Genomic DNA, 27,927 nt, shown 5'->3' with positions numbered 1-27,927 from the left:
CACCAAGTAACAAATGCAAGAGAGCTATTGAAATGAAATTTGACTGACATGGCCTTAGAGCGAAATAATGTCATAAAAAGGAAATCATTTGACTTTCCAGGTGAGGCAGAGCCTCAACACATTTCTGTTCAACGGATTGGTACTTCAAGGCCATCTCTGCTTGCAGGCTTGCTGCGGATGCTGTCGCATGTGCTGATGCACAAGCCGCTGCGGCACCCGGGCATGCCCCGCCACCTGCCGCCCTCGGGCCTGTCCCTCACGGCGGCCCTGGGCGGGGGCGGGAGCAGCCAGGACGCACAGGACGTGCCCAGCATCGTGCTTGCGCTCCGGACTCTGGGGAGCTTCAACTTCGACGGTAGCTCCCAGCCGCACACACATTTTAACATGTTTTTAGAAGTCTTTGGTAGTCAGTGGTTTTCCCTCTTATGTCTGTTGAAGGTTAATATGTTCGGTAACTTTATATTGTGAATATCTTGACATTTGTTGTTGTTTGAGCTTGGACATATCTAAGTATATTTGGGCTATTTTTCTTGCTGTGTGTGCTGCGTTGCGGAAGACTTTCTCATAGCTGTGCTCCAGACACCGAAGAAAACAAAAGACAGTTTTACTCAAGATGGCCGCCTAAGCACACGTCGGTGCTAGGTGCTGCTTCAATTTTAATCGATTAATTTTGTTGAAAGTTTTCGTTCCCATTGTCACGGAACAAATATGTAGTGCAATATTTTACCAAGCTCAGATAAAAGTTAGATTTATTTAGATAGAAAACGAACAACCAAACAAAAATTTTTTTTTTATATATTTAGAACCTTTTATTCCACATCTTGAGGGTACATAATATTTTTTCATTTGTCTGTGCAGAGCATTTGTAGATGTAGATGGTAATCATTTTCCTCTTACTTTGAACGTCAGGTGCGCAGAATTTCATCAAACTTGGAGTAAAACTGTAGATAAGTTTGAAAACCAAATCCATTGATAATTAATTTTATTATTCTAGGTATTTAGAATGGAGGAAATATCTGTACCTTTAAACAAAATGATCCTAAGTCACAATTGGGCACTTTTACAGGAGTACATAAAAACTGTTCCTTCAATAATTGTTTTTTTTTTATATCAATTTTCATATGTATATGGCTGGCAAGAATTAACTTATGTTTAGTTTCTTACAAATTAGGGACTTTTTTAATAGTCACAGGTATGTAACATTGTAACTATACTTTTGTTTTTCTGGCTCAACTAAACATTTTGATTTAAGCTTTTATAACTCTCAACAAATTCTTTAGAAAAAATTTTGACTGAGTTACAATGTTAAAGCTGGATAGAAAATTAATTTGTATACTTCTATTATTACTTGACATCTGAAAATTTGTGAACACAATAAACTCGAAAAATAACGCAATTTGTAATAGTAATTAGAAGTTGAAATGTATTTTCTTTTTATTCCATCTTAAAACAGTTTCCTAGAAATTATATCCTCTCATTTTATGAATTATGTTTTCATAACTTTCTCGCCAAAGCATCTTGAAAATGGTGAATCGTAGAGAAAAATCCATAGAATAAAAAAACTTGTTGCAAATTTAATTACGAAAAAAAAAATGGCAAATCTCCAGGTGCCCTGCTGTGCGGCTGCTTTGTACCTACTTCTTCCTTTGTAACTTCAAGCCCTTCCAACTGCTGTCAGCTATGAAAAGAGTGAAGTTTAAAAACTATACACGCTCTGCTCCAGTGCTTATTATTTAGCATGTTTTTTTTTTGGTAATATTTTTGTATAAGTCATACTGTTTTTTTGGTAAATTTTTTCTCGGAAATGCTTGTAGGTACAGACAGTGGCGTAGCCAGGATTTGCGTATGCGGGGGGTGTTAAGAAGCATGCCCCCCCTTCCCCCCCCGTATTAAAGCGAGGGGTCTGGGGGTCCTCCCACAGGAAAATTTGGATTTCAAGGTGTAAAATAGTGCTATTTTAGCAGTTTTGCGGTACTTAAATTTTAAATATTGTAATGGTAAAAATTTTATTAATTTTTTTAATATGAAATTTGTTTGAGTGATGAATAAGAAATTAATTAAAGATTTGGTGCTAAGGGGTTGGGGGGGGGGGGGGGGGGTTGAACCCCTGAAACTTCCCCCCCCCCCCGGTTACGCCCCTGGGTACAGAAATGACTGTTTTGTCGCTTTTTTTTTTTTTTTTTTTTTGCCGTGCGACCATCAAATGCAAAAAAAAAAAACTATGTGAAGGGTCGTGACCGGGTGGGCGCAGGGCACTCGCTGCTGCAGTTTGTGCGGCGGTGCGCGGACCACTTCCTGAACTACGAGCAGCAGGAGGTGCGACTGGAAGCCGTGCGCACGTGCAGTCGGCTGCTGAGGCTGGCCCTGCAGGGCGCCGCCAGCCGCCACTCCGACACCGTCACCACCACCGTGGCCGACGTGCTGGGCAAGCTGCTGGTCGTCGGCATCACCGACACCGGTTCGCTCCCTCACTCATTAGTAGTAGCTTTGAATATATATATTTATTTATTTGATTTGTTACATGCCACACCAACAGCACAAGGCTCCAACGGTGGGCACAACATGTAAGACAAGTAAAAAACAAATACAGTAACAACAAAAATAAGAACAAAACAAATTATAAGAACAACAAATAGTAGGACAAAAACAAAGACAAGACAACATAACATCGCCCCCGCACTTACTGGAAAAATTCGCGTATTCAATGACCTCCAGGATAGACTCCACGATCCTGTACATACTCGGGCAAACGTCGCCTGTTCATTGGCTACTGACTTGTGAGGCATCTCAATTGGGAAACTCGTGATTCGATACTGCTTTGACTCAGGGTCTCTAATTGGCCCACAGTCCTCCAGGTTAACAGTGAACCAATAGCAGAAGTTGCATAAAATACAATTATTTGCATTTTAACATGTCGTGAAATGAATCCGCGAATTTTTCCTGTCTCTACTCATTAGTAGCTTTGAATATATATACTGTATAGAAGTTGCCAGCCCAGGTTAAATTTTCTAATACGGTTTTGAGGTGGTTGGTTGTTTCACCACCGCAATTGCCACCATCTCGAGGGCATCGACTTATGGTGGTCCCTGGCGGAAAAGTGTCGAACTCTTCGAACACCCCTTCCCCCCTCCTGTTGAACGACCTTGAGCTGCAGTGAATGTTGGTTTTGGGGGGGGGGGGGAATGACAGCGGGCGACAGTGCTGCGCTCTTAACGTGTAAATGACAACCCAAGACGATACAGGACGTTACGGCAGCCCCCTGCAGCGGTGAAGTTCCCAAGCTGCTCATCATACGCTCCTGAAAAACGTAGAGTAAATCCTATCCACTCGCGACTTCTATACAGTATATATATTCAAAGGTAGTAGGGACAAGAATGCATGGTGAATTGCCACGAATAACAATGAAAATCATGTTGATACATCACGTAACACTGAAATGCAAATAAGTGCACCATAAAGCACCAAATGCGACTAAAGTAAAGAAATTAGTCAACATTGTTCATCAAAACTCATCTCAAATGACAAAATACATAATTTTTGAATATATTAAAATCACTGAATGTGATTAACTTGTAAATTGGTACCAAAATGTAGGAACTAAGTAGATTGGGAAAAAAAGATTTTTTTTTTTCTCGCAACTGTCATTGAGTTGGAACAATTTTTTATTTTTAGGTTGGTGCATTTTTTTAAAACACACAAATACGTGCAAATTTATTTTTAATGTTCCAAGTAGTTAGACAAACATATTGTAGTAGTCTCTCTGTCTGAATTTTACATGTTCAATAAAATATTTTTTTTTGAGAAATTTATGAATAATTTCTATTATATACCTGTTGAAAAATGCTGCTGGCAGTTTTTATTTTTTAAAAATTATGGCTATAAGAATTATGTTTATAAGCAACAATTTTTGAAGGGTGTAGAAATGTTTTATGAAATTTGAGTGATTGATTCACATTACTCGAGGAAGTATCGTCTGCTCCTTTCAGACGCCGATGTGCGCTTCTGTGTGCTGGAGTCGCTGGACAACAGCTTCGACAACCACCTCGCCCAGGCCGAGAACCTGAGTGCCCTCTTCGTGTCGATGAACGACGAAGTTTTCGAGATCCGAGAGCTGGCCATCTGTACCATCGGGAGGCTCAGTTCCATCAACCCGGCGTACGTCATGCCGTCCCTCCGGAAAACTCTAATTCAGGTGAGAAAGTCAGGTTTGTGTCTGACAAAGTTTTCCGTGGAAGTGAGGAATGTCAGGTTGTCGGCTTGGACTAACAATCGATGTTGCAGTAAGAGATTAGTGCTGAGCCAAACCCGGTTCCGATTATCGAAACCGGCCGATATAATCAATATCGGAGTCTTGCACGATTCACATAAAAAATGCTGATATTAAAACCGATAAATTCGTACGTTTTAATACTTAAACATTGTTTTTTATTACATGATCCCAACCGAGTTTATTTATCCATTTCTACAAAATTTTCGCTAAACAGAAAGAAAAAATATGATTACAGTCTACAGTGTATGTTTATGCGTTAAAAAATCAAAATACGAGAGTATGAAAAGGCACAAGTAGTTTATGAATTCACTCGGGTTATGCCGGGTATTGTAAAATTTCAACTCGAGGCGTTCAAAAAGTGATGCAAATGAAGCAATATGCTGTACCAAGATGGCATCCACAACAATCGAGGGCCAAGGAAGAGCGAGTCATCACAGCGTTGCCAGATGCAACGGCATTTCCACCGTTGCCATAGCTCTACCAAGGTACAAGCATTCGTAGTGCAGCCAATGTGGCGGCTAGGTTCTGTTTTTACCTCTTTGTTGTAGTAAGTAATCTGCATTTATTAAACATTTTATAAGTTATATTTAAAGTTATGGTCATTGATTTGTGTTATTGCATTATATTTCTAAAGTAAAATATGTTGGCTTCATCCAACACACTAGTAATAACATTTAGGTAATGGAATCGGGACTATCGGTAAGTTAGTATCTGTAGTATCGGAAAAGGCTCAGAATCTGCATCGGCTCAGCACTATAAGAGATCTACATCCGCGATGTTCGACTGCAACAGTTCCTGATCGAGCTGGAGCACAGCGGCATGGGGCGCAACAAGGAGCAGAGCGCACGCATGCTGGACCACCTGGTGGTGAACGCCCCCCGCCTCATCCGGCCGTACATGGAGCCCATCCTGAAGGTGCTCGTGCCCAAGCTCAAGGAGCAGGAGCTGAACCCGGGCGTCGTCGTCAGCGTCCTCACCGCCATCGGGGACCTGGCGGAGGTGAAGTTTCTACTTCAGTTCCGTGTGGCATCTAAAAATGTCCATTTTTTTTGCTGATTTAATTTTGTGAGTCTCTCGCTCGCACAATGAGTTTGGTATTTGTATTTAATTTTCTTGATGAAACTGTATTATATTGAGGGTTTTCCTGAAAATTTACCCAAATAGCACTCTTGCATTTGTTGTTGGATCACATATTTTCTCACTAGATATTTGCAACACTTTATTTTCGAGCTGAAAATGTCATGCAAGTGGTCGTGATTAGAACGCTAGGGTGACGTTTGTCAGTTTTATATATTTGAGTGTCAAGCTGTGTTTGTTTGAAGGCAGGAGACAACAAGGATCCTCAGCCTGCTTGGATCTCTGGACCCTTTATGAAGAAAATAAAACATAGTGCATGATTGTCAGAACCAAATGGTAGTTAAGGTTTTCAAAAAGTGATTAACTTTCCTAAACTATTTATATATATGTACATCAATTTCAGCTTTTGTTTATTTTTATAACTTTTTTGATGGAAATTGTCAAAAGACCATTTTATTATTTCTAATAGAAGTCGACGATAAAGATCTAAGAAAGATATGGAGAAAAATTTATGCGATTAGCCCCATTTCCCCCATACCAATTCATTCCATTGCTGCTCCTATTTGCTATGCTCTTCAAATCACTGTTTATTTTGAGGTAATTTTTTTTTTGTAATAAATGTTTTTGTAGTATATGTTATTGGAATGCATGAAATTTGCCAATTAACTTCCACCTGTTTATGATCACACATGTTCTAGGGACTTGAACATGATTCCACTTTACTGAGTTAATGCCTGCTGAAGTGAAGAGCAATCGGGTTGATCAGGTGAACGGGGCGGAGATGCAGCAGTGGATGGGAGAACTGCTCACCATCTTGCTGGAGATGCTGAGCGATGCCAGCTCGCCCGAGAAGAGGGGCGTGGCCCTGTGGACGCTGGGGCAGCTGGTTGGTTCCACGGGCCACGTCGTCAAGCCGTACAGCCAGTACCCTCAGCTGCTCGACACCCTCATCAACTTCCTGAAGACGGAGCAGCAGCCCATCATCAGGTATCACAGCCAGCAACCCTAGTCATTTTATATATGTTGTCATTTACTTTGAATTGTTTGATTACCTAGTTTGCAGTCTTAGTGGTTATTGAGCAGATTTCGATGTTGTTTCAATTCAATTAAAGCGGCAAAGGTAGATCTTACAAACATTTAGGATATTTAATTATTTAGCCATCTGATAATAGGGGTGTGCGAAGCTTCAAAAAGTCAGTATTATCTAAGACTAATATTCCTCACCTTGTCTTCTGGAAAATTCAAAAACTTTGAAGATGCCGTATTTTACACTGTGGTTTTTGGCCATGAATAACTGCTATCTGCGGTTTTTATTGAAAAGAGTACCATTCAAATGGTTCCTCCCCACTTCCTCCTCCAGCGACTGCTGCAGTGATGTTTATCTTTTGACAGCTCAGGCAGTTATTTCTTCTCCCTAGCTAACAAAACAAAAAGGGTCACTCTAACATCCCACCAAGGCAAAAAAAAAAAAACCCATGCCTTGCACAAAAGCATGCAGGCATTGAGGGAAAAAATCGTGAAACTTTTACTGTACTTAGTTCAAAATGAGGGAGACATTTTTGGCAGGTTTTCAGTGAAGATTTAGACTTTGGTAGCTAGATATTCTTAAAAATTAAACAAAATAGATATTTATATACAATTAATAAGTTCAGTCACAATAATGAGGTGTCAAAGTCTTGAATTTTGCTGAAGATCTGGTCAATAAAGTCATGTTATCATGAAAAGTATATATCCTATCTCCCTACACTTAAATTAAATAAATAAACTCTTAAATGTTGGATACTATTTTGCATGATAAACAGGATCTCCCAGAATCAACTTCAAGCTAAAAATTTATACCCAAAATAATGATGATTCTCAATAAAAAGTGTTATAGTGTTATATGTTAAAGTTATAATGTTAGAAGGATATTTTTAAAGTTTTAAATTCCCTATCCTGCACCAAATTATTATATACCTAGACTACAAATTTCCTTGTGATACTAATCTCTTTTTTGCAGTCATAATAACCCTGATGTTGATATCAATTCAAAATAAAATCAACATGCTATACTTTGGGGAGGGTGATTTCTTGGCATGACTTATGAGGCAAAACAATTTTTATCTGGTAACTTTGACTGTTTATACTGTAAAAAAAAATGTACCATGTTAACTTGGCAAGTTAATTTCAAAGATTGGTCAAATAATTGATTTTGGGACAGATATATTAAAACTTTTAAAAATAATTGCATATAGTAAGTCCTCTATTTACGTCGTACCGATTTACGTCGTTTCGGATTAACGTCGCTAATGTTTGAGTACTCATGTTTCAATTTAAGTTGTCGCCGATTCACAATAACGTCGTTTACAATGACCGTAAATCTTTATTTTAACCAAAACACCGTATATAATTCGTTTATAATTCTTTGTTTCCTTCGGTAGTTAATTTATGCTATGTAGCGTAAGCTACACGTTCACCGCCTTATCGTATCATACATCATGAGGGACGCTTCCTGCTCTCCGCTGCTCTCCGCGCGGTGATGCAATACTACCAGCCCGCCCGCTCGGCCACCCACGTATCTCGCACGTAGAAGTGTTATCTACTTCCCGCAACAACACAGCATTTTCTCCTACCCCTTTTCGTCCAACTCCTTGGCACTTCAGTCGCTATGATATCATTGAGTTGGCCGGAGTTTTAAACGTGCCGTTGTTAACTTTATCGTGATTAAATGCGTTTGTAGTAGGCCTACAGTATCAGCTCACTGCAATTTATGATTTTTTCTTCATAAGATGTCTTCCAAACGACTATATATCTGTTTTTATATTTCAATCAATAAAGGTAATAAAGCAGCTGGTTAAATAACCATTCTATAAAGCTGAGAAGTACTAGTTGGACTTGTTTCCCACGCTGTCGGTTGTCATTTGCTGATAAAATTGCCCGTTGTTACGTCTGTATGCCAGCGCTTCCGGCCGACCTTGGGCCGTGGCCGGCCGGTGGCATGAAACATGGAATCGAGGACTTACTGTATCTCTAAAACTAAGAATTTTTTTTTAAATTTAAACTGTGTTTAATTAGCCTTCAACCTGTTCACATCCTGTACATAGAGTTTAGCCACAACCTGTAACTTTGCTTTAGTCTCTCTCTCACCTTTTTAATTTCATCACCCACAAAAAAAGTTTTGTGTGTTTTGTGACCCAGCAATAGGAAAATATGATAATGTAGAGACAACTGTTTTCACAGCTAACAAAGTAAATCCTTGCACCACAACCATTCTGGTTGTATTACTAATGGTTTGTTAAAATTAAATTGCAGTTGCACTGTTTATGTATAGAAGAGTTAGAATCAACTAAGTACACATAATTTTTTTATTATTATTTATTTAAGCTGTACATTCATTAAGTGTCAAAGAGACAGCATTATTCTTCATATCAAATTTCAGACACAAGGTTGATTGGGTATTGTATACTTTACATTTAACAGAAAAAAAGCAAATTTTCTGATATAGTGTTACAGAATTTTCACAACAGTTTGTTTTCAGATATTTAAAAACATGTGGGGTTGTACCTACCTAATCGTAATTTGTTCACATTTTAAAAGTACTTCATAAGTTAATCTTATTACATAAATATATTATTTTTTCAATTTTTGTTTTTTATTTACAAGCAGTGGCAGTTTATTTAGCTTGCTAAATGTTTCCTACATTATTCTTGTTTAGTGTTTACATACTGAAATACTCAAAATTGTATCGATGGATTTTTCTTATTGTAGTAAAATATTTAAGGGATCTTCATTTTGTTTTCGTCTTCGGCAAAGACTTAGATCTTCATCTTCAACTTTTATTCAATTGATAATGTGGTTTTGGCACATCCTCGACATAATTTTCATCAAGAAAATTATAAAAATAAAAACTGAAGTTGATTCTTCATAGTTTAGATTTAGAAAAGTTAATTGCTTTTGAGAAAATAGCTACCAGTTGGTCCTGATGTGTTTGCAGGCGGGAGACGATCAGGGTCCTCGGCCTGCTTGGAGCTCTGGACCCTTACAGGCACAAGATGAATTTGGGCCAGATAGATACGCAGGTGGACTCGACAGCTCTTCTTTCAATGTCTGACAACAAAAATGAGGCAGAGGCTAGTCAAGGTATCCTTGTTTACAGCAAATTCATGTGAATTCAGTGTAGTGATTGGTCTCTACTTCAGCCTGTGTTGTTTCTTGCCTGAGGCAGGCTAGACATGGCTGGAATGGATCTGACACAGAAGCTGGCATCCCTACCAGAGGGACAGACGGGTTGTTTCCGCCGGACTTAAGAATTTGTGAAATGGGATGGAATTGGGCGAGCGATTTTGGCCAGAGAAACCATGCCAGCTAACTAAATCTTACATATTTTCCCGTTTGCAGAAAATGTGGGCTTGACTCTGCCAGGAATTAAACCGGGATTGCATTAATGTGATCTGGCCACTCATCAACTATGAATCCTCCTTTTTCACTAGCAGCACTTATTTTGAAAATTAGATCTTAGACTAAATGTACTCTTCCATCAGTGAAAAGGGAAATGGAAGGGACAATGCTGGTACTGTCTTATTTTATGTCGTTTTTCCATAAAGTACAGTAAATAAAAATAAAATAATTATAAATAGTAGTGACAATACCGTAATTTGGATATTCGGTGCAATACTTGATATTGTTTTCAGCTCCACACCCTCAGTACTTATATACTCTATACTTTTAGAAAAAAAACTAACATTGCACATTATGCATTCAAAGTGTAGTAAACAGTTTTGTGAGTTCCTGAAAAAATTAAAATAAAATAGTCAATCATGATATAGAATTAGGTTCAGATTTTTTACTCAAATATGATGGGTACATCAAAAATGACACTGAACAAAAAATTATTTTAGTGTTAAAAGATCCACAAAGTTACAAATTTTTTATTGAGAAAAACTAGCATCTTGGTGATCAAGTCTTCTTTTTTTCCTGTCAGTAAGTCCAACTGCACTGAACAGCTGTTCACACGCAGCAACAGAAGCTGGTAGAAAGGTCAGGAATTCCTTGCTAGCTGACATAGGCAAGAAAACATGTGTTATTCTTCTATTATAAAAAATAAATTTAGTGCGGTATCAAGAGGTTTACATTGATACTCTACAGATTTAATGTAGTACAATAGATGTGAAGGTATCGAAAGTTTCACCTCTAATAAATGATATGTTTGTAAATTTTTCTTCAAATTGAGGAAAGAACTGGTTTCTAGAAAGCTAGAAAGCTTGGTTCACTGTGAATGACTGATTTATTTCTTGACTGAGTCCACGTCAGTGCTGGTGGACAGGGAGATAGGTAATATCCGGTAGCCCTAGTAAGATACAAAGCTGTTCCTTGACATTTTAAGACCTTCCCCCACAGCTGATTTCATGGCTAGGGACAAGATTATGCAGTAAATTGCGATAAAACCGAAATAACACCGCAAAGCATGTCAGTATAACATGTGACACCGAAATGCAAGTTAATAAACTATTTAGCACCAAAATGTAACTAAAAACATGAAACCAGTTGGCAGTTTGATAGAACTCAACTCAAATTACAAAAAAAAAAAAAAATATTTTTTAACATGGTAAATTCATTGAATGTAATTTATCTAGAATGAATATGTACCAAATTATATGATCTAAAGGGATTGTAAAAAATTAACATTACATTGTTTGATCTTGCATCTCTCTTTAGTAACAAGTTTTTACATAAATGACAAATTATTTTTCAAACATACAAAAATTTGAAGATTTATTTTCCTCAGTAGTTTTGTTGTGGACATGCATATTAAAAGTATGTGTCAGTCAAAATGTGAATGTTTGGTGGTATAAGTATTAATAAATTAGTTGCTGCATTAAATACTATTTTTATGAATAAAGACAGTGTATGAGAATATAAATAATAACACAGAAATATCCCTGTTTTAAAAATGGCCAAAAACTAAAACCATACAATCTTGTCCTTATGTATGGCACATTACGTTCTATCATTCGTTGTACATGCCTGTGATTTTACTTTACGTATGGGCTACGTAAGGTAGTCCATATGTTATGAAAAATCATTAGATCACTTTAAGACATTTTGATAGTAAAGATTCTTTATAAAATAAACGTATTTCCTAGTTGAATTAATGTTTTATGTGAAGAATAAAATAAATCATAAAATGGTTCCAGTTAAAATTTTTGATAGTGTCTTGTAGATGGAGTTGTGGCATGGAAGTTAAAATGTGTGTATTGTGTGGCTGCTTGCAGATCTTTCATCAAGCGAAATGTTGGTTAACATGAGCTCCTCAACACTGGAAGAATACTACCCTGCTATTGCAATAGCTACCCTGATGAAGATTATCCGGGACCAGACGCTTGCCCAATACCACACCAATGTAGTTCAGGTACTATAAACTATGTAATAAATATTGAAACATTGATTTCCTTTGCACATCATCTTTATGGGCAGCCACTTACATGGAGGTGTGGGTGGTTGTTATGTAATAATGTATTCATGTTGTTGAAATTAAGTATTATGTGCATCATGTTCCATAAGTATACAGATATGTTAAGGCTACAGACATGCTTTTGAGTGATACAATTTAGAAGTCTTTGTTAGAGCACTTACCTCATCATTATCCAAATTAATATTTAAAAATGTTATAATGTTTAAAGAGATGCAGTATTGTATAACTTGAGTGCTGGATAAAATAGTATTATGGTGCTTCAACATCACATTTGGTACTGAATTATATATCTCCGAGAATGTAAATGATTCAGCATATCTTTTTGAGTACCTAACTATTTATCAAGGAAAATCAAGAAATATCTTAAATGTAAAGTTTATGACCAAAGTAGTTTAAAATTTTGAAAGAATAATTTTGCTATTTGTTGTGAATATATGTATCTATTATTTTTACCATGTAACCATTCATAATGTTTGCATGATGTTTGTTATGTTTATTTTGCAGATATTTGTTTCTAAATGTTGAATTTTAATTTTTTTTTTTAATGTTTCATACTTAAGTTATCCGAGTGTTATAGCAAGCTACCCTTCATTAGGAGTGTTGGTTAACATTTATTGGTAGGTTAATTTCTCCTAGTTCGTTCTCTAGATTTATTTTTATAATTAAATCATCCCCTTATGTACTGAGTTTGCACTAGATACATATTCTTCATAAATTTACACCTGAACACAGTTCGCCAGGTATAAATTGCATCAGCCATTATTTCTCATAACACTGCTTCTCTTTGGTGCATTACCCAGTTCGAATAGTAAGGTTCTGGTAATAATGCAGTTTGAGGAATCTGCAAAAAGAGTCGCGTACGAATCGTGCGTTGAGAAATACGTCTCCTGTGTGTGGGGCACAGGTAGCTGAGTTCCATACATCTAATGTTGCAGTTCTAGCTCATCCTGAATTGGTATAGCTGACGCGTTCTGCTGTCCACCTGGTAGTCCTGTTGATGAAAGTTTTATCGTTTTACCGATACCTAAGTATTTTGCATAAGTTTGGTATGTTGAAAGTGTTGTCTAGTGTTTATACATACAATACCACCAACGCACACATAAATCTTGAAATATTAGCAAGTGTTTAAGATTATTTTATTCAAAAATTATATCTGATATAAAGTGAAACTTAAATTACTTATACACATTGACATAAATATATTACGTACTGTATAAACTGAAGTACTTAAGTATTGTGTGTAATTGTATGATTGTTTTATCTGAATATTCATTTTAAAAAAAAAATTCAATTAAAATTAGTAATATTCAACAACTTGCATAATCATTTTCTTTTTTTTAATATATTTTTAATAATTAAAATGTAATTTCAAGTGACTGGGTTTGTGTGTATTCATTATATGTTATATGCTATTGAAATTCACACTACATACACAATATTTGACACACTACACCACTATCATTATTTTATTACAATTAGATATTCTGTGGCAGGCACATTGACACGAGATTTTTGCATGCAGCCAAGGCTGTGCCATCCAGTCATGCGCCCTATTTTATGGGGCTAGTTACAACATCTTAATAACTAGACAAAAAATCAGCACTCATAAACATGCCTTAAAACATTACCTCAACAAGGCAACATTTGAACTGTTGTTAGCTTTTGTTCATTGTAAATAATATCTGCCTAAATATAACACAAAAAGAAATTAAAATTATTTTTCTTTTTTTAATTTATTTTCTTTCCTTGAAATTATATCTTTTGATTTGCCATTATTAAAAGTTTTTGAAAAGTGCAGTTAATGAAAACTGATATCTATACAAATAGATGTTTGATTATGCTGAATTGTTTTATAGAACTCTGTTTTACATTTCCAGATCCATTGGACTGTAGAAATTTTAGGAATCATAGAATTTATCCTCCGATCTCAAGTTAAGTTCAGTAACTGACTTGACGGTGAAGCTCCATAATGTACCACGTTATTCATAGGTACCGTATTTACTCGCGTAAAGGCCCCCCTTTTTTTCCCAAATTTTGACTCCAAAAATGGGGAGGGGGCCTATACGCGAATTTGGAGGAAAAAATAGATTTTTCTTTTCAAGTCGTGCGTCTTTGTTCAAATGAGGAATGGCGGGGGAGGCAGCGACGCGGCAGGATGGAGAGAGAGGCAACGACTCCGCAGGGGGGAGAGGCAGCGCTAGGACAGGGGGGAGAGAGGCAGAGGCAGCTAGCCCGGTGGGGGGGGGGAGAGAGGCAGAGGCGTGGCTTAACCTCCCTCCTGCCAGCTAGCCAGCCAACCAGACAAAGGAGTGTAGGTACCTGCTCCACCCACTTCCCTTCCTCCTTCACTTCCCCTCTTCTTCCCCTCTTCTACTCCGTCAACACTGCACATCAACACAGCGGCGCGAGTCCAGCTTTCTTTATCTTTATGTAGTTTGAGATAGGACTAACTGCTTATGTCTGGTACGTCTCACGACGGTCGGACTGAGAACGGACAAACTATAATACCAGTTTCTGTATCACTGCCGCTTACAAAATCACCTCCCGCCGCTCACAATACATGGCTTGTTGTTTGATGCATGCCAAGCTGCCCTGCCCTCAGATAAACCCAGAAAAACACGTTTTTAAATTTTTTCTCAAAAATGTTTACAATGCTTATACGCGGGCGGGGCCTTTACGCGAGTAAATACGGTATATAATTTGTGCAATGCAATACTGCATAGCTATGTGCCTCTCATTATGTATAACATTTTTAAATTATCAGTAATCTTTTTATTTTTAGTTTGGCGCTTTTATGTCATGTTGATGTGATTTTGAGTGATGGTAAAACACATTGAAAGACTCTAGGACATTGGGGATGGAAACAACCATGGCCTATTGTAAAAAAGCCTTCCCAGCATTTTCTTGGGGTGAATTTTAGAAACTCTGGCAACCCACAATCAGGGCAGCTGGACTGAGGTTCAAACCCAGAAACTCTGGAATATGAGTCCATTTAGGCACTGCGCCATCCCGCTCCATGCTGTCGATTTACCGTATTTACCTGAAAATAATGCGACTCTGAATATGATGTAGCCCCAAACTTTTTGATTATGAGTTTATGAAAAAGACTTAATGGATTGGAAATCGAAATTTAAGTACATTGCATTTGAAAATTATTTAAATTATAAATTTTATTCCATATTACTAGACTCTTTCTACTTTTCTCAGTAGATTGATTTACATGGTCTGTTTGAAACATCAAGCCACAATTAGAAAGAGAAAAAATTGTTTTTGGACTGGTGTTGCACAGCATGGGGGGGGGGGGGGGGAGGTATGTGGTGATATATGGTCGCCGGGTGGGGGAAAGTGAAGTGGGAGGGTGTGTCCTCCCCATCAATCACAGGGAAGAAGAGAAGCAGAAACAACCCAGTGAATAACTCCATTAACACCCTCTCCATCCTGCCTCTCTCATCTGTCACGAGTGTGCAGAGGTTCAGGGGAAGCCCTGGACTAAAGTGGCACAAGTGATATGGTTTACATGCAGAGAGTGTAGTTTTTTTTTTAACTAAGTGGGGGTTCAGTAGGAAGTAATCAACAGTGGTGTCTAAAATGACATAAGTTACACATTTAGGAGGCACAGCCTGTAATTTTTCAACTAAGCTTTTTCCATCAACAAGATACTAGTTTGTGATTATAATGCGACTCACTTTTAGTTTCCACAGTTTTGGTAAAAAAAAATCGTAGCATTATATTTAGGTAAATTAGTTATTTCCTAAGTTACATTTAACTGCTTAATTTAGATTTCTACACCATCCATTAAAACTTTCCGTTAGCCACATTTTTATTTACAAATAGTTTAAACGTTAATTGCAGCCTTACGATGCAGCAGAAGTTATTAATACCAGTACCTAGTAATAAAAATATTGTTGGCACTTAATATATCTACACAGAAATATTACTGACACAAAACCTATTAATAAAAAAATCTGTTGTTTGTACATTATGATTTTACAGTTTTTCAAAACTATTTACATTAACGTACATGAACGTACATTAACGTTTCAATTTTTTTTTTTTTTTTCACAGGCAGTGACATTCATCTTTAAATCTCTCGGCATCAAATGTGTTCCGTACATATCACAAGTTCTGCCGAATTTCTTGAATGTCATTCGCACAGCAGATGTGAACTTCAGGGATTTCCTCTTTCAGCAGTTGGGAGAACTCATCACTATTGTTAAGCAACACATCAGGAACTATCTGGATGATATTTTTGTGTTGATCAAGGTTAGTATTTAAATACATACAAGTACCTATACATGTGTGTTTTATTACCCATATAATCGAGATGTATAATTTTTTATTGTGAATTTTTTCTTTGACTCTTAATAAAAAATTATTTTCAATATTATAAATGTTTGGTGTAATTTGTGTTTAAATCTTTATTCTGTGGATTATTTTTGGAAAATTAATTAATTAATGCACAATGCTTAACTGTTAGATAAACTTTTCTTCACTTGTTTATGGCATATTAAGTGTCTGTAAACTGGTTTTATATCAGGAAATAATTTTTTTTTTTTTTTGATGTTGGTGTTTCCATGAAATTGCTTAAATCATGGACATCAGTGAACTTAATGTATTCCAATAATTCAAAATTCAAACGAATTTCTTCTGAACATAACATTCAAGTCAATTTCAAAAATTAATTTTGAAACCTTCAGTAAGCCAGATAAACTTGGTTAGCCCAAGACTGCCAGGAATTATCAAATATCACAGCAGACGAGAAAACCGTTGATGTGATGGAATGAAGTTGTGTAAATGGTAGCGTTGTTATTGTTATTATTATTATTGTTGTTGTTGTTGTTGTTGTTGTTGTTGTTATTATTTGCTGTATTAACGGGATTGTTGTTTGGGTTTTCTACACTAATGGTTGTATATCATAATTTGCTTCCCAGGAGTTCTGGACAATAAATAGCCCGTTGCAGAGTACACTCATACTGCTGGTGGACCACATAGCTGTCGCCCTGGGCTCAGAATTTAAGATATACCTGCCCCAGTTGATTCCACAAATACTACGAGTGCTCATGCATGACACCAGTAAAGATCGTGGGGTCACTGTAAAGGTCAGTTTTTTGAGTGCTGTCAAGGTGTGAAACAAATATTTACTTTGGTTGTTTACATTCCTTGTACTGTTTCTTTTTGAATTTATGGTAGCCAGTCCTGAGGTTTGTAATACTGTTTACTTAACATTTTACTTTTACTGGTCACATGATTTTTAGAACTAGATTACTTAGTTCGTGCATTGTGGAGTTCAAATGTTCATTTGCTAATCCTTAACTTTAAAGTACTCCCCTTAATATTGATATGCAACAGTTTGAAAAGAATTTGAGAGAATCCATAGAAGGTGCAGCAAAGTGTTTCAGAACATCCCATTGCTGACCTGACAACGATAGGTTTAAAAAAGATTCTTTGTTTTTTACTCATCCTTCATTTACCCATGCCAGTATGGATTACTTAAAGTGCTGATAGTAATGATAACACGAATACCAGACAACAGCTCAGATACACATCTCATCCCTTATGCTGCTCAAAAAATCAGTATTCTTTTTCATTTATAAAATGTAATGTAAGTTAACTGCCTTGATTTTTTGGGTACAGCTATATTTATTCTGAATGTTGGCAAGTTGTGTAGCCATTAAGTTGAATATGCTTGTTGTTGACCCCACCAGTTAGTTTTCTTATGAATACATCAACAAAGTGGGGTGAGTTTTGGCTATTAATTTTTCAAGTTTATCATGAGAAATAATAATGTGTATGGTTGCTGATATTTAATGTTATCAGCTTTTCTTAAAAATTTTATTGACAGTAACTAAAAGACAGGTTAATAAAACATTGAATTTTACAATTTATGTAATACTTAAAGTTAAACTCCAGGTGTTTTTTTTTATTTTGAAGACATGGGAATTTGAACTTAGAATATATTTTTTTTAAGATAATGTAACTTACATTGAAAGTGGGCTTATTTTTGAGTTTTTTTTTTATAATACAAGTCTTATTTTATTTAGGTGTTCTGATAATAATTATATAAGATGTCATCTCCTAAACTTGAAGGTTAAATTCCTTACGTAAAACTTGGTGGTTCAATCATGCAATTGAGCTGGAACCAAGAAACGACGTAAGTCAGTAAGAGAGAAAGTCAAGTATGTTGGGAAGTGCCGGGTGCCGGGTGCTGTCGAGAAAGCAGCGGAACACGGCCGGCGGTGTCGCAGTTGCTGAAGGCCCTGCAGAGGTTCGGCAACAACCTGGACGACTACCTGCACCTGCTGCTGCCGCCCATCGTGCAGCTGTTCGACGCGGCGGACTGCCCCGCGGCGGTGAGCCGGGCGGCGCTGGAGACGGTGGACCACCTGGCCGACACCTTGGACTTCGCGGACTCTGCCTCGCGCATCGTGCACCCGCTGGTGCGGGCCCTGGACTCCAGCCCGGAGCTGCGCCCCGCCGCCATGGACGCCCTGTGCGCCCTCATGCTGCAGCTGGGCCGCAGGTACCACATCTTCGTGCCGCTCGTGCACAGGGTCGTAGCCAGGCACAAGATCAGCTGCCAGCGCTACGAGGTGCTCAAGTCCAAGATTCTCTCTGTGAGTCCTTCCACTGTTCGCGTTACGAAACTAAATTGGATGTTAGTATGCTGTTATTTTTAAAATAAGGTATTGTCGTATTGTAATTAGGTTCCAATCCCAGTCCAACCATCTTAATTAATTTTTTTTTCATGGTTTCCCCTAAACAAATAATAACTCTATACAAATGCAGGAATAATTACTCATGAGTTATGATTAGGGACACCTGTATTTCGTGAATACATTTCGTGTCGAGGTGTTTCACAAAATACTGTAGCCGTTTCTCCGGTGGTTATTGGCTGAGGTCGGTGAGAGGTGTCGTCCCGCTCTTGACGGGGCCAATGAGAATCTGGTCACCGTACTGCTGCACCCTCACAATTTGCCATGACTCTTAGAAAAAGCTACAGTGTTTTGTGAAATACCTTGACATGAAATGAAATCACGAAATACAGGTGTCCCTAGTTATGATTAATTAGTAATTATGTACTATATTATGTTGAAAATTGTATCCATCTCAAATGATCTTGCTTTCGGTGATATGTTAAGCGAAAGAAAATCAAACGTAATAAATTGAAGATGATTGCACTTCGTATTTTAGACTTTATTTTATTTGTGATTTAGACCTTATCATCAGCGAAGATATTAGCAACAGACTTTTTCCGACGAACACACAACAGGTGAAGTGAGGAAGTAACTGACCATGTTCCAAGGCAAGGAACAATCAGGAGCATTTTCTTGTAGTGATTATGCGAAGCAGTGATAAACTGTAATCAGGATGGATGAACTGGGATATAACCTGATACCTCTCTAATAACAGTGCTATGTTTTACTTTTGCACCACTTCATGTGGGCTGTTACATACTTAGTTAATATCACAACTATTTTTTTTTGTGTACTTGTGGACTGAAATAATCACATATTTATAAGACATTAATAAATTAATATGCTACAGAAACAATAAGTAATAACATTTGCAAAAATAATTTATAAACTATTATTGCTAATACATTTCTTTCTAATGTGGCAGCAGCCAAAAACTACAGTTTTTTATCTGTTGTTGCTAATTAGTAATTAGTTGTTGACAGTAATGACGGTAATTGCAAGTAGGCTTATTAGCACTCTTAAGATATATGCTGACATTTTAGTCACTCGTATTGAGACACATGGATTAGCATTTTGATGTTTATCTAGTGTTTTGCAGCTATAATATTGCAGTTCACTGCTGTACAGTCATAGATGAAAAGGTGCAGTGGAAATTGGGTCTTTAAAATCATGGGAAATATTTTATCTGTTATGTTAATCAAATGGAATTAGTATTTTAATTCCAAGCCAAGTGGTAGGAAAAATGTATATGTTCTGCACTTGGTTTGTGTTGACAGGAAACGACTATAGCAGAAGAAGAAGATAATTTGTTGATGAAACATAGGCAGACTCGACACAAAAATAGAGAAATGTCATTTGCATCTTCGGATACATCAATTAAAAGGGTATGTAACTCAATGCCACTGCAATTTTTTTTTATAATGAGTGATTAAGGGTAAAAAAGAGAAGCAGAAAATCACCATCTTTAATTTAACCATTTTTGAGCCAGAGAAAATTTTTATCTTTCATTATTAAAAATGTTTAATCTTTAAGGAATAAATTACACATTATTAGATTTTCTGAGACTAAGTGCATGGCTATTGATGATATTTTCCCACTACTAGTCATTCTTCAAAATCAATTTAACAGTGAACCCCTTGTGAGATGTTAGGGGAATGTATTTTTTGTTGTACCCAATCATTGCCAACTTCAGTTATATACTACGCCTTAACGTGGCCAAATTCAATCTCAAACTATAACTACATGAAATGGCCAAAAAACTGTTGAATTCAAAAGTAAGTGTTTCAGTTTCTACCTCTTCGCATTCAGCAATACAGTTAAAGATATGCATGTAGAGTATGTACTGTCTTATGGGACAAGATTCACAATATAGCACATATTTTATGACTTTGCATTAGTTTCCATCAAATGGACTTTTGGTGAAGTAGTACTATATTGTAATATTGGTAGTAGAAAATACACTTTTAAACTGACCAGTTAATTTTATTCAGTGTCTTCGATTGCATTAGTATTGAATATAAATTCTATTTTCTTAATTTTGAAATTGTGAAGTGCCTAGTTTGATTTTGTGTTGTGTATTGTGTGAAGTGCCCAAAAATAATGTAAGATTTTTGTAAATATTATTTTAATAGATTTTTTTTTATCTGCAATGTAGTATGTGGCCAGTAGCAAAGTTTTTGCATGGAAATTTTTTTTGTTTAAGAATGGCCTTGAAATGAAAAAAAAAGAAGCATAAACAATATTTATTGTGAAACATATCATAACAGACTTATTTATTTTTAAAATACAGAAGGGTATACAAATTATGAGTCTTGTCCATATTGACTTACCTTAATGATTCTTTGTACTGTTTTGTTTTCAGCTTCATGTAACAGCAGGAAACTTGCAGAAAGCATGGACTGCAAGCAGACGAGTGTCTAAAGATGATTGGTTGGAATGGTTGCGACGTTTCAGCATTGAGCTATTGAAAGAGTCACCTTCCCCTGCTCTGAGGTACTAAATATGCATGAACAGTTCATGGTTTCATACGTCTGAGATATTGCCTTGGTTAAGCGATGTTGAGAGGGGAAGAGGCTCTGCCTCCCTCCCCTCTTGCAGAGGGCGGGTTTCGGCCATGAGCTGGACGTGAATTGGGATGGTGACTGTGCAGCGGTCCACACCTGGGTGCTTGTATAGATGGGCAGCTGGCACTGTGGCTGAAATGATGAGGGGCGGGGGGAGGGAATTGACATTTGTGATTAGGTGCCTGCATGACAGGCTTTACATCATTATGCAAATTTTACACTGTAATATGTTAGTAATTTGACCAATTTTTATATACATGTTTAGATTGATTATCATGCTCAAAATTATAAGAGAAAATTTTAAAATGGGTTTTGGCAAAAAAGTTGCAAATAGCTAATTAATTTTTAGCATATTAAGCATAGATTTTTTTTCCAATAGCTAATAGATATTTAATTCATCTGATTCACATTTAGGCCAAATACGTGTTTACAACTAACATCCATAAAGTGTTAGAAATTTTTTTTATATATATTTACTTCTGTGTTTGCGTGTGTAGGCACATGCACGCACACGTGAGGGAGTGAGAGAGAGAGAGGCTTGTCAACCATCATTGTGATACTCGTGTGATGGCTCTTCACCACGTCTGTTCTCCACAGGTCGTGCTGGGCCCTGGCGCAGATCTACTCCCAGCTGCCACGAGACCTCTTCAACGCGGCGTTCATATCGTGCTGGACGGAGCTGAGCGAGCCGTTCCAGAAGGAGCTGATCCAGAGCCTGGAGCAGGCGCTCATGGTCCCGGACCTGCCGGAGATCACTCAGACCATCCTCAACCTGGCCGAGTTCATGGAGCACTGCGACAAGGTGTCTGCCATTTTCTCCTTAAAGTAATGGCCTGCTGGCTCACATACATATACCTTTGTTATCTGCCTTTTTTTATCTAATGTAACTTTTCTTATGTTTCTACCGTGTTCACTTTCAGTTAGCACCGACTGCCTTTGAGCACTTCTGTTCCTTCACATGTCATTCTTCTCTTAAAGAGCACGTGTGTGAAAGAAAAGTAAGCTTTCTTGCTTGATAGAATCTTTAAAATCTTTATTCTAAATTTTACAAACAAATATTTTTAAAAAAATACCACTATAATATTTATGATTTCTAGTGGCTTTTAAAAAAAAATTTGGTGGCTGTTATTTTTTACTCTGGTGTTATTTAAACCTTCTTAAAATTTTTAGTTTAAATAAATAAATAGGTAAAACTATACCACAAATGTTATGACATGAAATTCAGAGGCAGGATATTAAAACAGGTTCAAAGATGATATTCTTATTTTCATTGATTTTATTTGTAACTACAAACACTGGAAAAACAAGTAATAACTGTACATTAGGTCAATTATATCTGTTTTCAGGAAGAATACTAATGTATGGTTTGTAATGATGATGTGTTCAGGGTCCTCTTCCGTTGGACCCGCAGCTTCTCGGGGAGCGAGCGATGCACTGCAGGGCGTATGCCAAGGCTCTGCATTACAAAGAGGATGAATTCCACAAGGGCCCCAACTCCCAAGTCTTTGAGGCTCTCATCTCAATCAACAACAAGCTGCAACAGAAGGAGGCTGCTGCAGGTATAGTTTCTCGTGAATTTCCTGTTTCCTTCCTCCCTTGACTAGATGAGAATACTGATGTAGATACTTCATGTTAGATACTTCAGGTAGAACGTGTTTCAAGCAAGTGAGCTTGTTCCTTATAGTTCAGAAATATTCTTCGTGTTAAAATGTTACAATGCTTCACACTAAACATTTTGAAAATGTAGGTACTACTATAGATAATGATACACCTATACCAACTTTTTGGCTGTGGCTTTGTTTTTTTTCTCTCTTAAAAATTGTTATATTTTGAGTGCCTGTTATAAGTTAAACAAAAAATTTCAAGCCCACCACCACTGAGCTAACCATCCTTGTTGCTAAAAGGAAGAATCAATATTAGGACTGTGTGAATATTTGAACACTAATAATTTATTATTTGTATTCAATTATACAGTGCAGCTGTTGACTATTACATTGTGTAACTATTATTACGTCTCGGCAAAAAAACAAAACAATCCTCACAAGACCAAACACTCATCAAAATAATTTCTCCAAATTTAAAAAACAAATTGTTTGGAGAAGTACAAAAATTCTTGAGGTTTGCTTTTCAGATACGAATTTAGGATTATTTGTAGTTATGATAAAAAGATTAGAGTTAATTATATGGATATTTATTTTCATCCTTCAATTAGCACATGAGGTCAGTAGGGGGAGCACGCCGGTTCTGGGACACTATGGGACATTATAAACAAAGGACAGGTGCATGTCCGACAGGTGTTTTTCCGACAGGTGCATGTCTGACAGGTGTTTTTCCGACAGGTGTTTTTCCGACAGGTGTTTTTCCGACAGGTGTTTTTCTGACAGGTGATTGTCTGACAGGTGCTTGTCTGGGTTGGTGACGTCACGTGGAGGGGGGTTGGGTGTATCGATCGTGAGCCAACTTCGGTAGGATCAATATATCTCGTCGGGTAACTTCGGGCGTGTTCGTTGCGGAGGGGGAGGTGGATGGTGAGGGTGTGTGTGTGTGTGTATGTTTCTAAATGAGGGAGGCAGGTAGCGCTAGTGTCGCGCGCCGGAATTATTTTTACAAGTATAAAAATGTGAGGGCGGGCGACGGTTGGATTCGAACATTCGTTTCTGGATCGTTAGTCCGTCACGCTAACCACAGGACCACGAGACCATGTAGGAGAAAATAATTTCAGATGTTGTATATATGCTTATAAAATATTTTTTTTTTAAAGAGAAGGTATATATTTTCGGCTTCCCCTATGCGGGCGCCAGTGTATGAGTCATTATTTAAATTTTAAAAAAAAATGACACTGGGGGGGATGAAGGAAATGGCCGTGGGAGTACGCGCCATCGTCGTCGTCTGCGCAGCTCCAACCCCCTTGGGAAAAAATATTTTAATTTAAAAAAAATATATATAATGCCTATAAATGCACACTACAATAGTCTTTCTTTTCTTTTAAATAACAAGTGACGTAATAAGCATACTTTTTTTTATCGATCCTACCGAAGTTGGCTCACAATCGATTAGTCAATCCCAATCTTGCGCTGGGAGCCGGTGGCGTCATACATACTATTTTCACCTACTACACCCCACACCCACCCCGTTTGAATTCGCTGAAATACGTAAAGTATAATTTTTTTTATAATCACGCTATAAGCATAAGTAATGCCTATAGCATTTTTTTATTTATTATTATTATAGACAGACATGCTACACACCAAATTAAGCATACTATAACTATACTGGTCTAGTACTATAAGAAAACATGGCTACACTTCAGTGTGTGTGTTTTTTTCAAAATTTGGCAAGTACTACTACTACTACTACTACTACTACTATAGTCATAGAGTAGTGGCTGACGAAATAATACTTTCTTTTATATTCAAACTTGAGAAATGAAAAAAAAAACAATGACTATAAATGGGGAAGAAAAAAAAAGATGGCGGCCTGGTATGCTGTGCTACAAGATGGCGGCCTAGTATGCTGTACTACAAGATGGCGACTTTCAGCAATCGATTGTCATACATATAATATTATTTACTTTTTTTTTCAAAGTTGGCTGTTCTGGTTACTTCCTAGCAGTCGAAATTATTATTTTTTTTTTCCAATGTTGAAATAAACATGGCGGCCGGCCCGTTTTTTAAATTTCCTGCTTAGCACTATAAAAAAAATAAAACATGGCGGCCGACTAGCAGCCGACACTATACATTTTTTTTTTAAATTTCCCGCCGTTTAAATTGGCCGACTAGCACTATAAAAAAATAAACATGGCGGCCGCATAGCAGCCGATGCGCCTCGTTTAAATTTACCGCTTACCACTATAAAAAATTAAACATGGCGGCCACCCGCTTTTAAATTTGCCGACTAGCACTATAAAAAAAATATATACCTTCTCTTTAAAAAAAAAATATTTTATAAGCATATATACAACATCTGAAATTATTTTCTCCAACATGGTCTCGTGGTCCTGTGGTTAGCGTGACGGACTAACGATCCAGAAACGAATGTTCGAATCCAACCGTCGCCCGCCCTCACATTTTTATACTTGTAAAAATAATTCCGGCGCGCGACACTAGCGCTACCTGCCTCCCTCATTTAGAAACATACACACACACACACCCTCACCATCCACCTCCCCCTCCGCAACGAACACGCCCGAAGTTACCCGACGAGATATATCGATCCTACCGAAGTTGGCTCACGATCGATACACCCAACCCCCCTCCACGTGACGTCACCAACCCAGACAAGCACCTGTCAGACAATCACCTGTCAGAAAAACACCTGTCGGAAAAACACCTGTCAGACATGCACCTGTCGGAAAAACACCTGTCGGACATGCACCTGTCCTTTGTTTATAGTGTCCCAGAACCGGCGTGCTCCCCCTACTGAGGTCCACCATTACACGACGTTCACAACAGTTCCACATAGTTTCATAGCAATAACACAAATTTTCCCTGCTCAAAAAATGATTGTTGGTTAACTTTGACGATGCCAAAAAATTTCTGAATATTAATATACCATCACATCTCACAAATAAGTCTTGAAGTTTCTTGGCGTCCTTGGGAATGTGGTTACAAATTCCTAAAACCCCATCGTGGGTTGAGTGCCGACGACTGTGGTCGCAAATATTCTAGTTAAACAAATCCAAAATAAAAGTTTGATTAACAGTGCAGTCCATGCCACAATCGTAAAGTTTGTCACTTTATGTGAGTAAATAAAAAGCAGTTTGCAACCACTGGAAAAATAACCCTAAAAATATTGAAGCATACTTCTTGTGTAGTTGTGTTTTGGTATTTATATTTCATAGCCATTAAAGCATAACATCTATTATCATTGCAAAAACCATTTACAAATATTTGTTAAAATGTGACTTTGTTTTGAATTAACATATATAATGGTTTTAAATAATTATTACCCATTTTGCTATTCAGATTTGAAATTAATATTAGAAAATAATTATATTTTCTATTTGAATTTGATTCAGACTTAAAAAAAAAACTAATAATCTCACTGGCCTAATAAAATAATATAAGTGACATGTAGCAAAATAAAAATTGTTGGAATATGGGTTTGTATTTAGGGGTTTTATGAACTGTTAGGTTTATCGCATAAAAATTCCATGGAGGGAATTTAATCATGAAAAAAAAAATAACAGCACAGATGAACACAGTGGGCTGACAATGACAAGACAATTTCAACAATAACATTAAATGCAATCAGACAGGCTGTCTGATATTTAAGTTTTAATGTGTTTGTCCGTGCTGTCATCATCGTGTTGTCCTCTAATGCCTTGTTTAGGTTCGGTGTTTGGTTTTATCTGTTTGAACATTAGGCTTGTTCTCTTTGGGTTTATGTTTTCATTTTTATTTCTTTATTTGCATTGTTGGAATATTTTTTTTCATGGACAAACAGCGCAAAAAAATGCATCGGCGAATGTCCAGGGAATCGTAGGTGGAGCGGTGATGCGGTGTGTCTCGTCGGAACAGCGAGGTTGGGCGTGTGTGCTCAGGGCTGCTGGAGTACGTGATGAACCACCAGGGCTCCGACCTGAAGGTGCAGGAGCGCTGGTACGAGAAGCTGCACAACTGGGAGGTGGCCCTCAAGTCGTACCAGGAGCGCCTCGTCACCAGCTCGGAGGACGTCGAGCTGGCGCTGGGCCAGATGAGGTGCCTCGAGTCTCTGGGCGAATGGTAATGCACTGTGCAGCTCGTACTTCTCCTCTCATGTCGAGTGTGGTTTAAAGGGCGTCAGTCATACTGGGTTAACCGTCAGGAAGTTTTTAGGAGACAAATATGAAGGAAATAAAAGAGGAAACACATAATTGTTTAGATATTTCTTTTGTACAAATGCCAATTTGATCCACTTCCCATTTACTCATTAATGCTTGGACACATGTTATCCTAGTCCTAACATAAAAATAATTAAAAACAGAATAAATGCCATTTTAACAAATCACGATTGATAAATATGTGTTAAAATACACAGTTTTCAGTACTTCGTATTAGCCAAGTGTTATGCAACATGTTATTATGATATGTGTAAGGAAAATGTTTATTAATCTTAAGGAAAACTTAAAAGTGGTAAATAAGCTCCCAAAATTCTTGTCTTGGCTTCAAAACTGGACAGCTGGTATGTATGAAGAATAGTTGAATGTATAGCAATTTTAGTGTTTGCTATGTACCTTACAGTGTAAAGATTTCCTTCCTAAATTGTATGAAGTAAGTTTAATTTGAAATTTTGTAATACATAGGGATGCCTAATTTCTTATTGTATTTTATTCTACATTTATTATTAATTGATATGGGAATATATTTTTTTTTAATGTGAAAATTATTTTTTTAATTCTTTTTGTTTTAATCATGTGTTAGTTCATTTGCTGTTGAAAATTAACTTTTATTGTGTGATTATATAAATATAGTATTTGGAGTCATAATTATTAGTTAAGGAACCTATTGGATTATTATGAGAGTGGTGTCAATTAATCATAGATTTTTTTTTTTGTGAAATATACTATATATTAGGTTTTGTGTAGGAATGGATTTTCGGGTGGGAAAGAATTTTTCCCACAGGAATAAAGTTGTAGAACACCACATGTTTCAAGCTTCCCTTTGTTTTTTTTAATGCTAAAGAAAAACACAGATGGTAAAATGTTTTTAAAGTTTTCACCCTGGGCAGTTTACAAATTGTTTAACTGTTGCACATAATAATTTTTGTGTCAGTTTAAATCCCTTGTAATTAAATGTTTTTATTTGGCGTGTTTTTCTAGTTTCTTGTGTGTGCTCATGTAGTGTAACTGAGTCTCCAAGCTATTAAAATTCAAAGGTCAAGTTTCTACCT

At 37.0% G+C, this 27,927-nt stretch overlaps 1 protein-coding gene across 1 annotated transcript in view; it reads left to right on the top strand.

Annotated features, from left to right (window-relative positions):
* LOC134532815 (serine/threonine-protein kinase mTOR) overlaps positions 1-27,927 on the top strand; it is a 65,568-nt gene that overhangs the window by 9,305 nt on the left and 28,336 nt on the right. Inside the window, exons 10-24 of the mRNA XM_063369701.1 lie at positions 167-355; positions 2,252-2,458; positions 3,987-4,192; positions 5,063-5,269; positions 6,114-6,334; positions 9,321-9,466; positions 11,599-11,735; positions 15,864-16,061; positions 16,730-16,897; positions 18,044-18,412; positions 19,771-19,878; positions 20,856-20,986; positions 21,655-21,859; positions 22,445-22,616; positions 26,600-26,780. Of these exons, the coding sequence (XP_063225771.1) occupies positions 167-355; positions 2,252-2,458; positions 3,987-4,192; positions 5,063-5,269; positions 6,114-6,334; positions 9,321-9,466; positions 11,599-11,735; positions 15,864-16,061; positions 16,730-16,897; positions 18,044-18,412; positions 19,771-19,878; positions 20,856-20,986; positions 21,655-21,859; positions 22,445-22,616; positions 26,600-26,780 (2,845 nt within the window). The remainder of the gene's footprint in view (positions 1-166; positions 356-2,251; positions 2,459-3,986; positions 4,193-5,062; positions 5,270-6,113; positions 6,335-9,320; positions 9,467-11,598; positions 11,736-15,863; positions 16,062-16,729; positions 16,898-18,043; positions 18,413-19,770; positions 19,879-20,855; positions 20,987-21,654; positions 21,860-22,444; positions 22,617-26,599; positions 26,781-27,927) is intronic.

This window comes from Bacillus rossius, chromosome 6, assembly GCF_032445375.1.
Source record: "Bacillus rossius redtenbacheri isolate Brsri chromosome 6, Brsri_v3, whole genome shotgun sequence".
Lineage (NCBI taxonomy): Eukaryota > Metazoa > Arthropoda > Insecta > Phasmatodea > Bacillidae > Bacillus > Bacillus rossius.
Note: the sequence above shows the minus strand (reverse complement) of the source record. Positions and strands in the feature narration are given on the sequence as shown.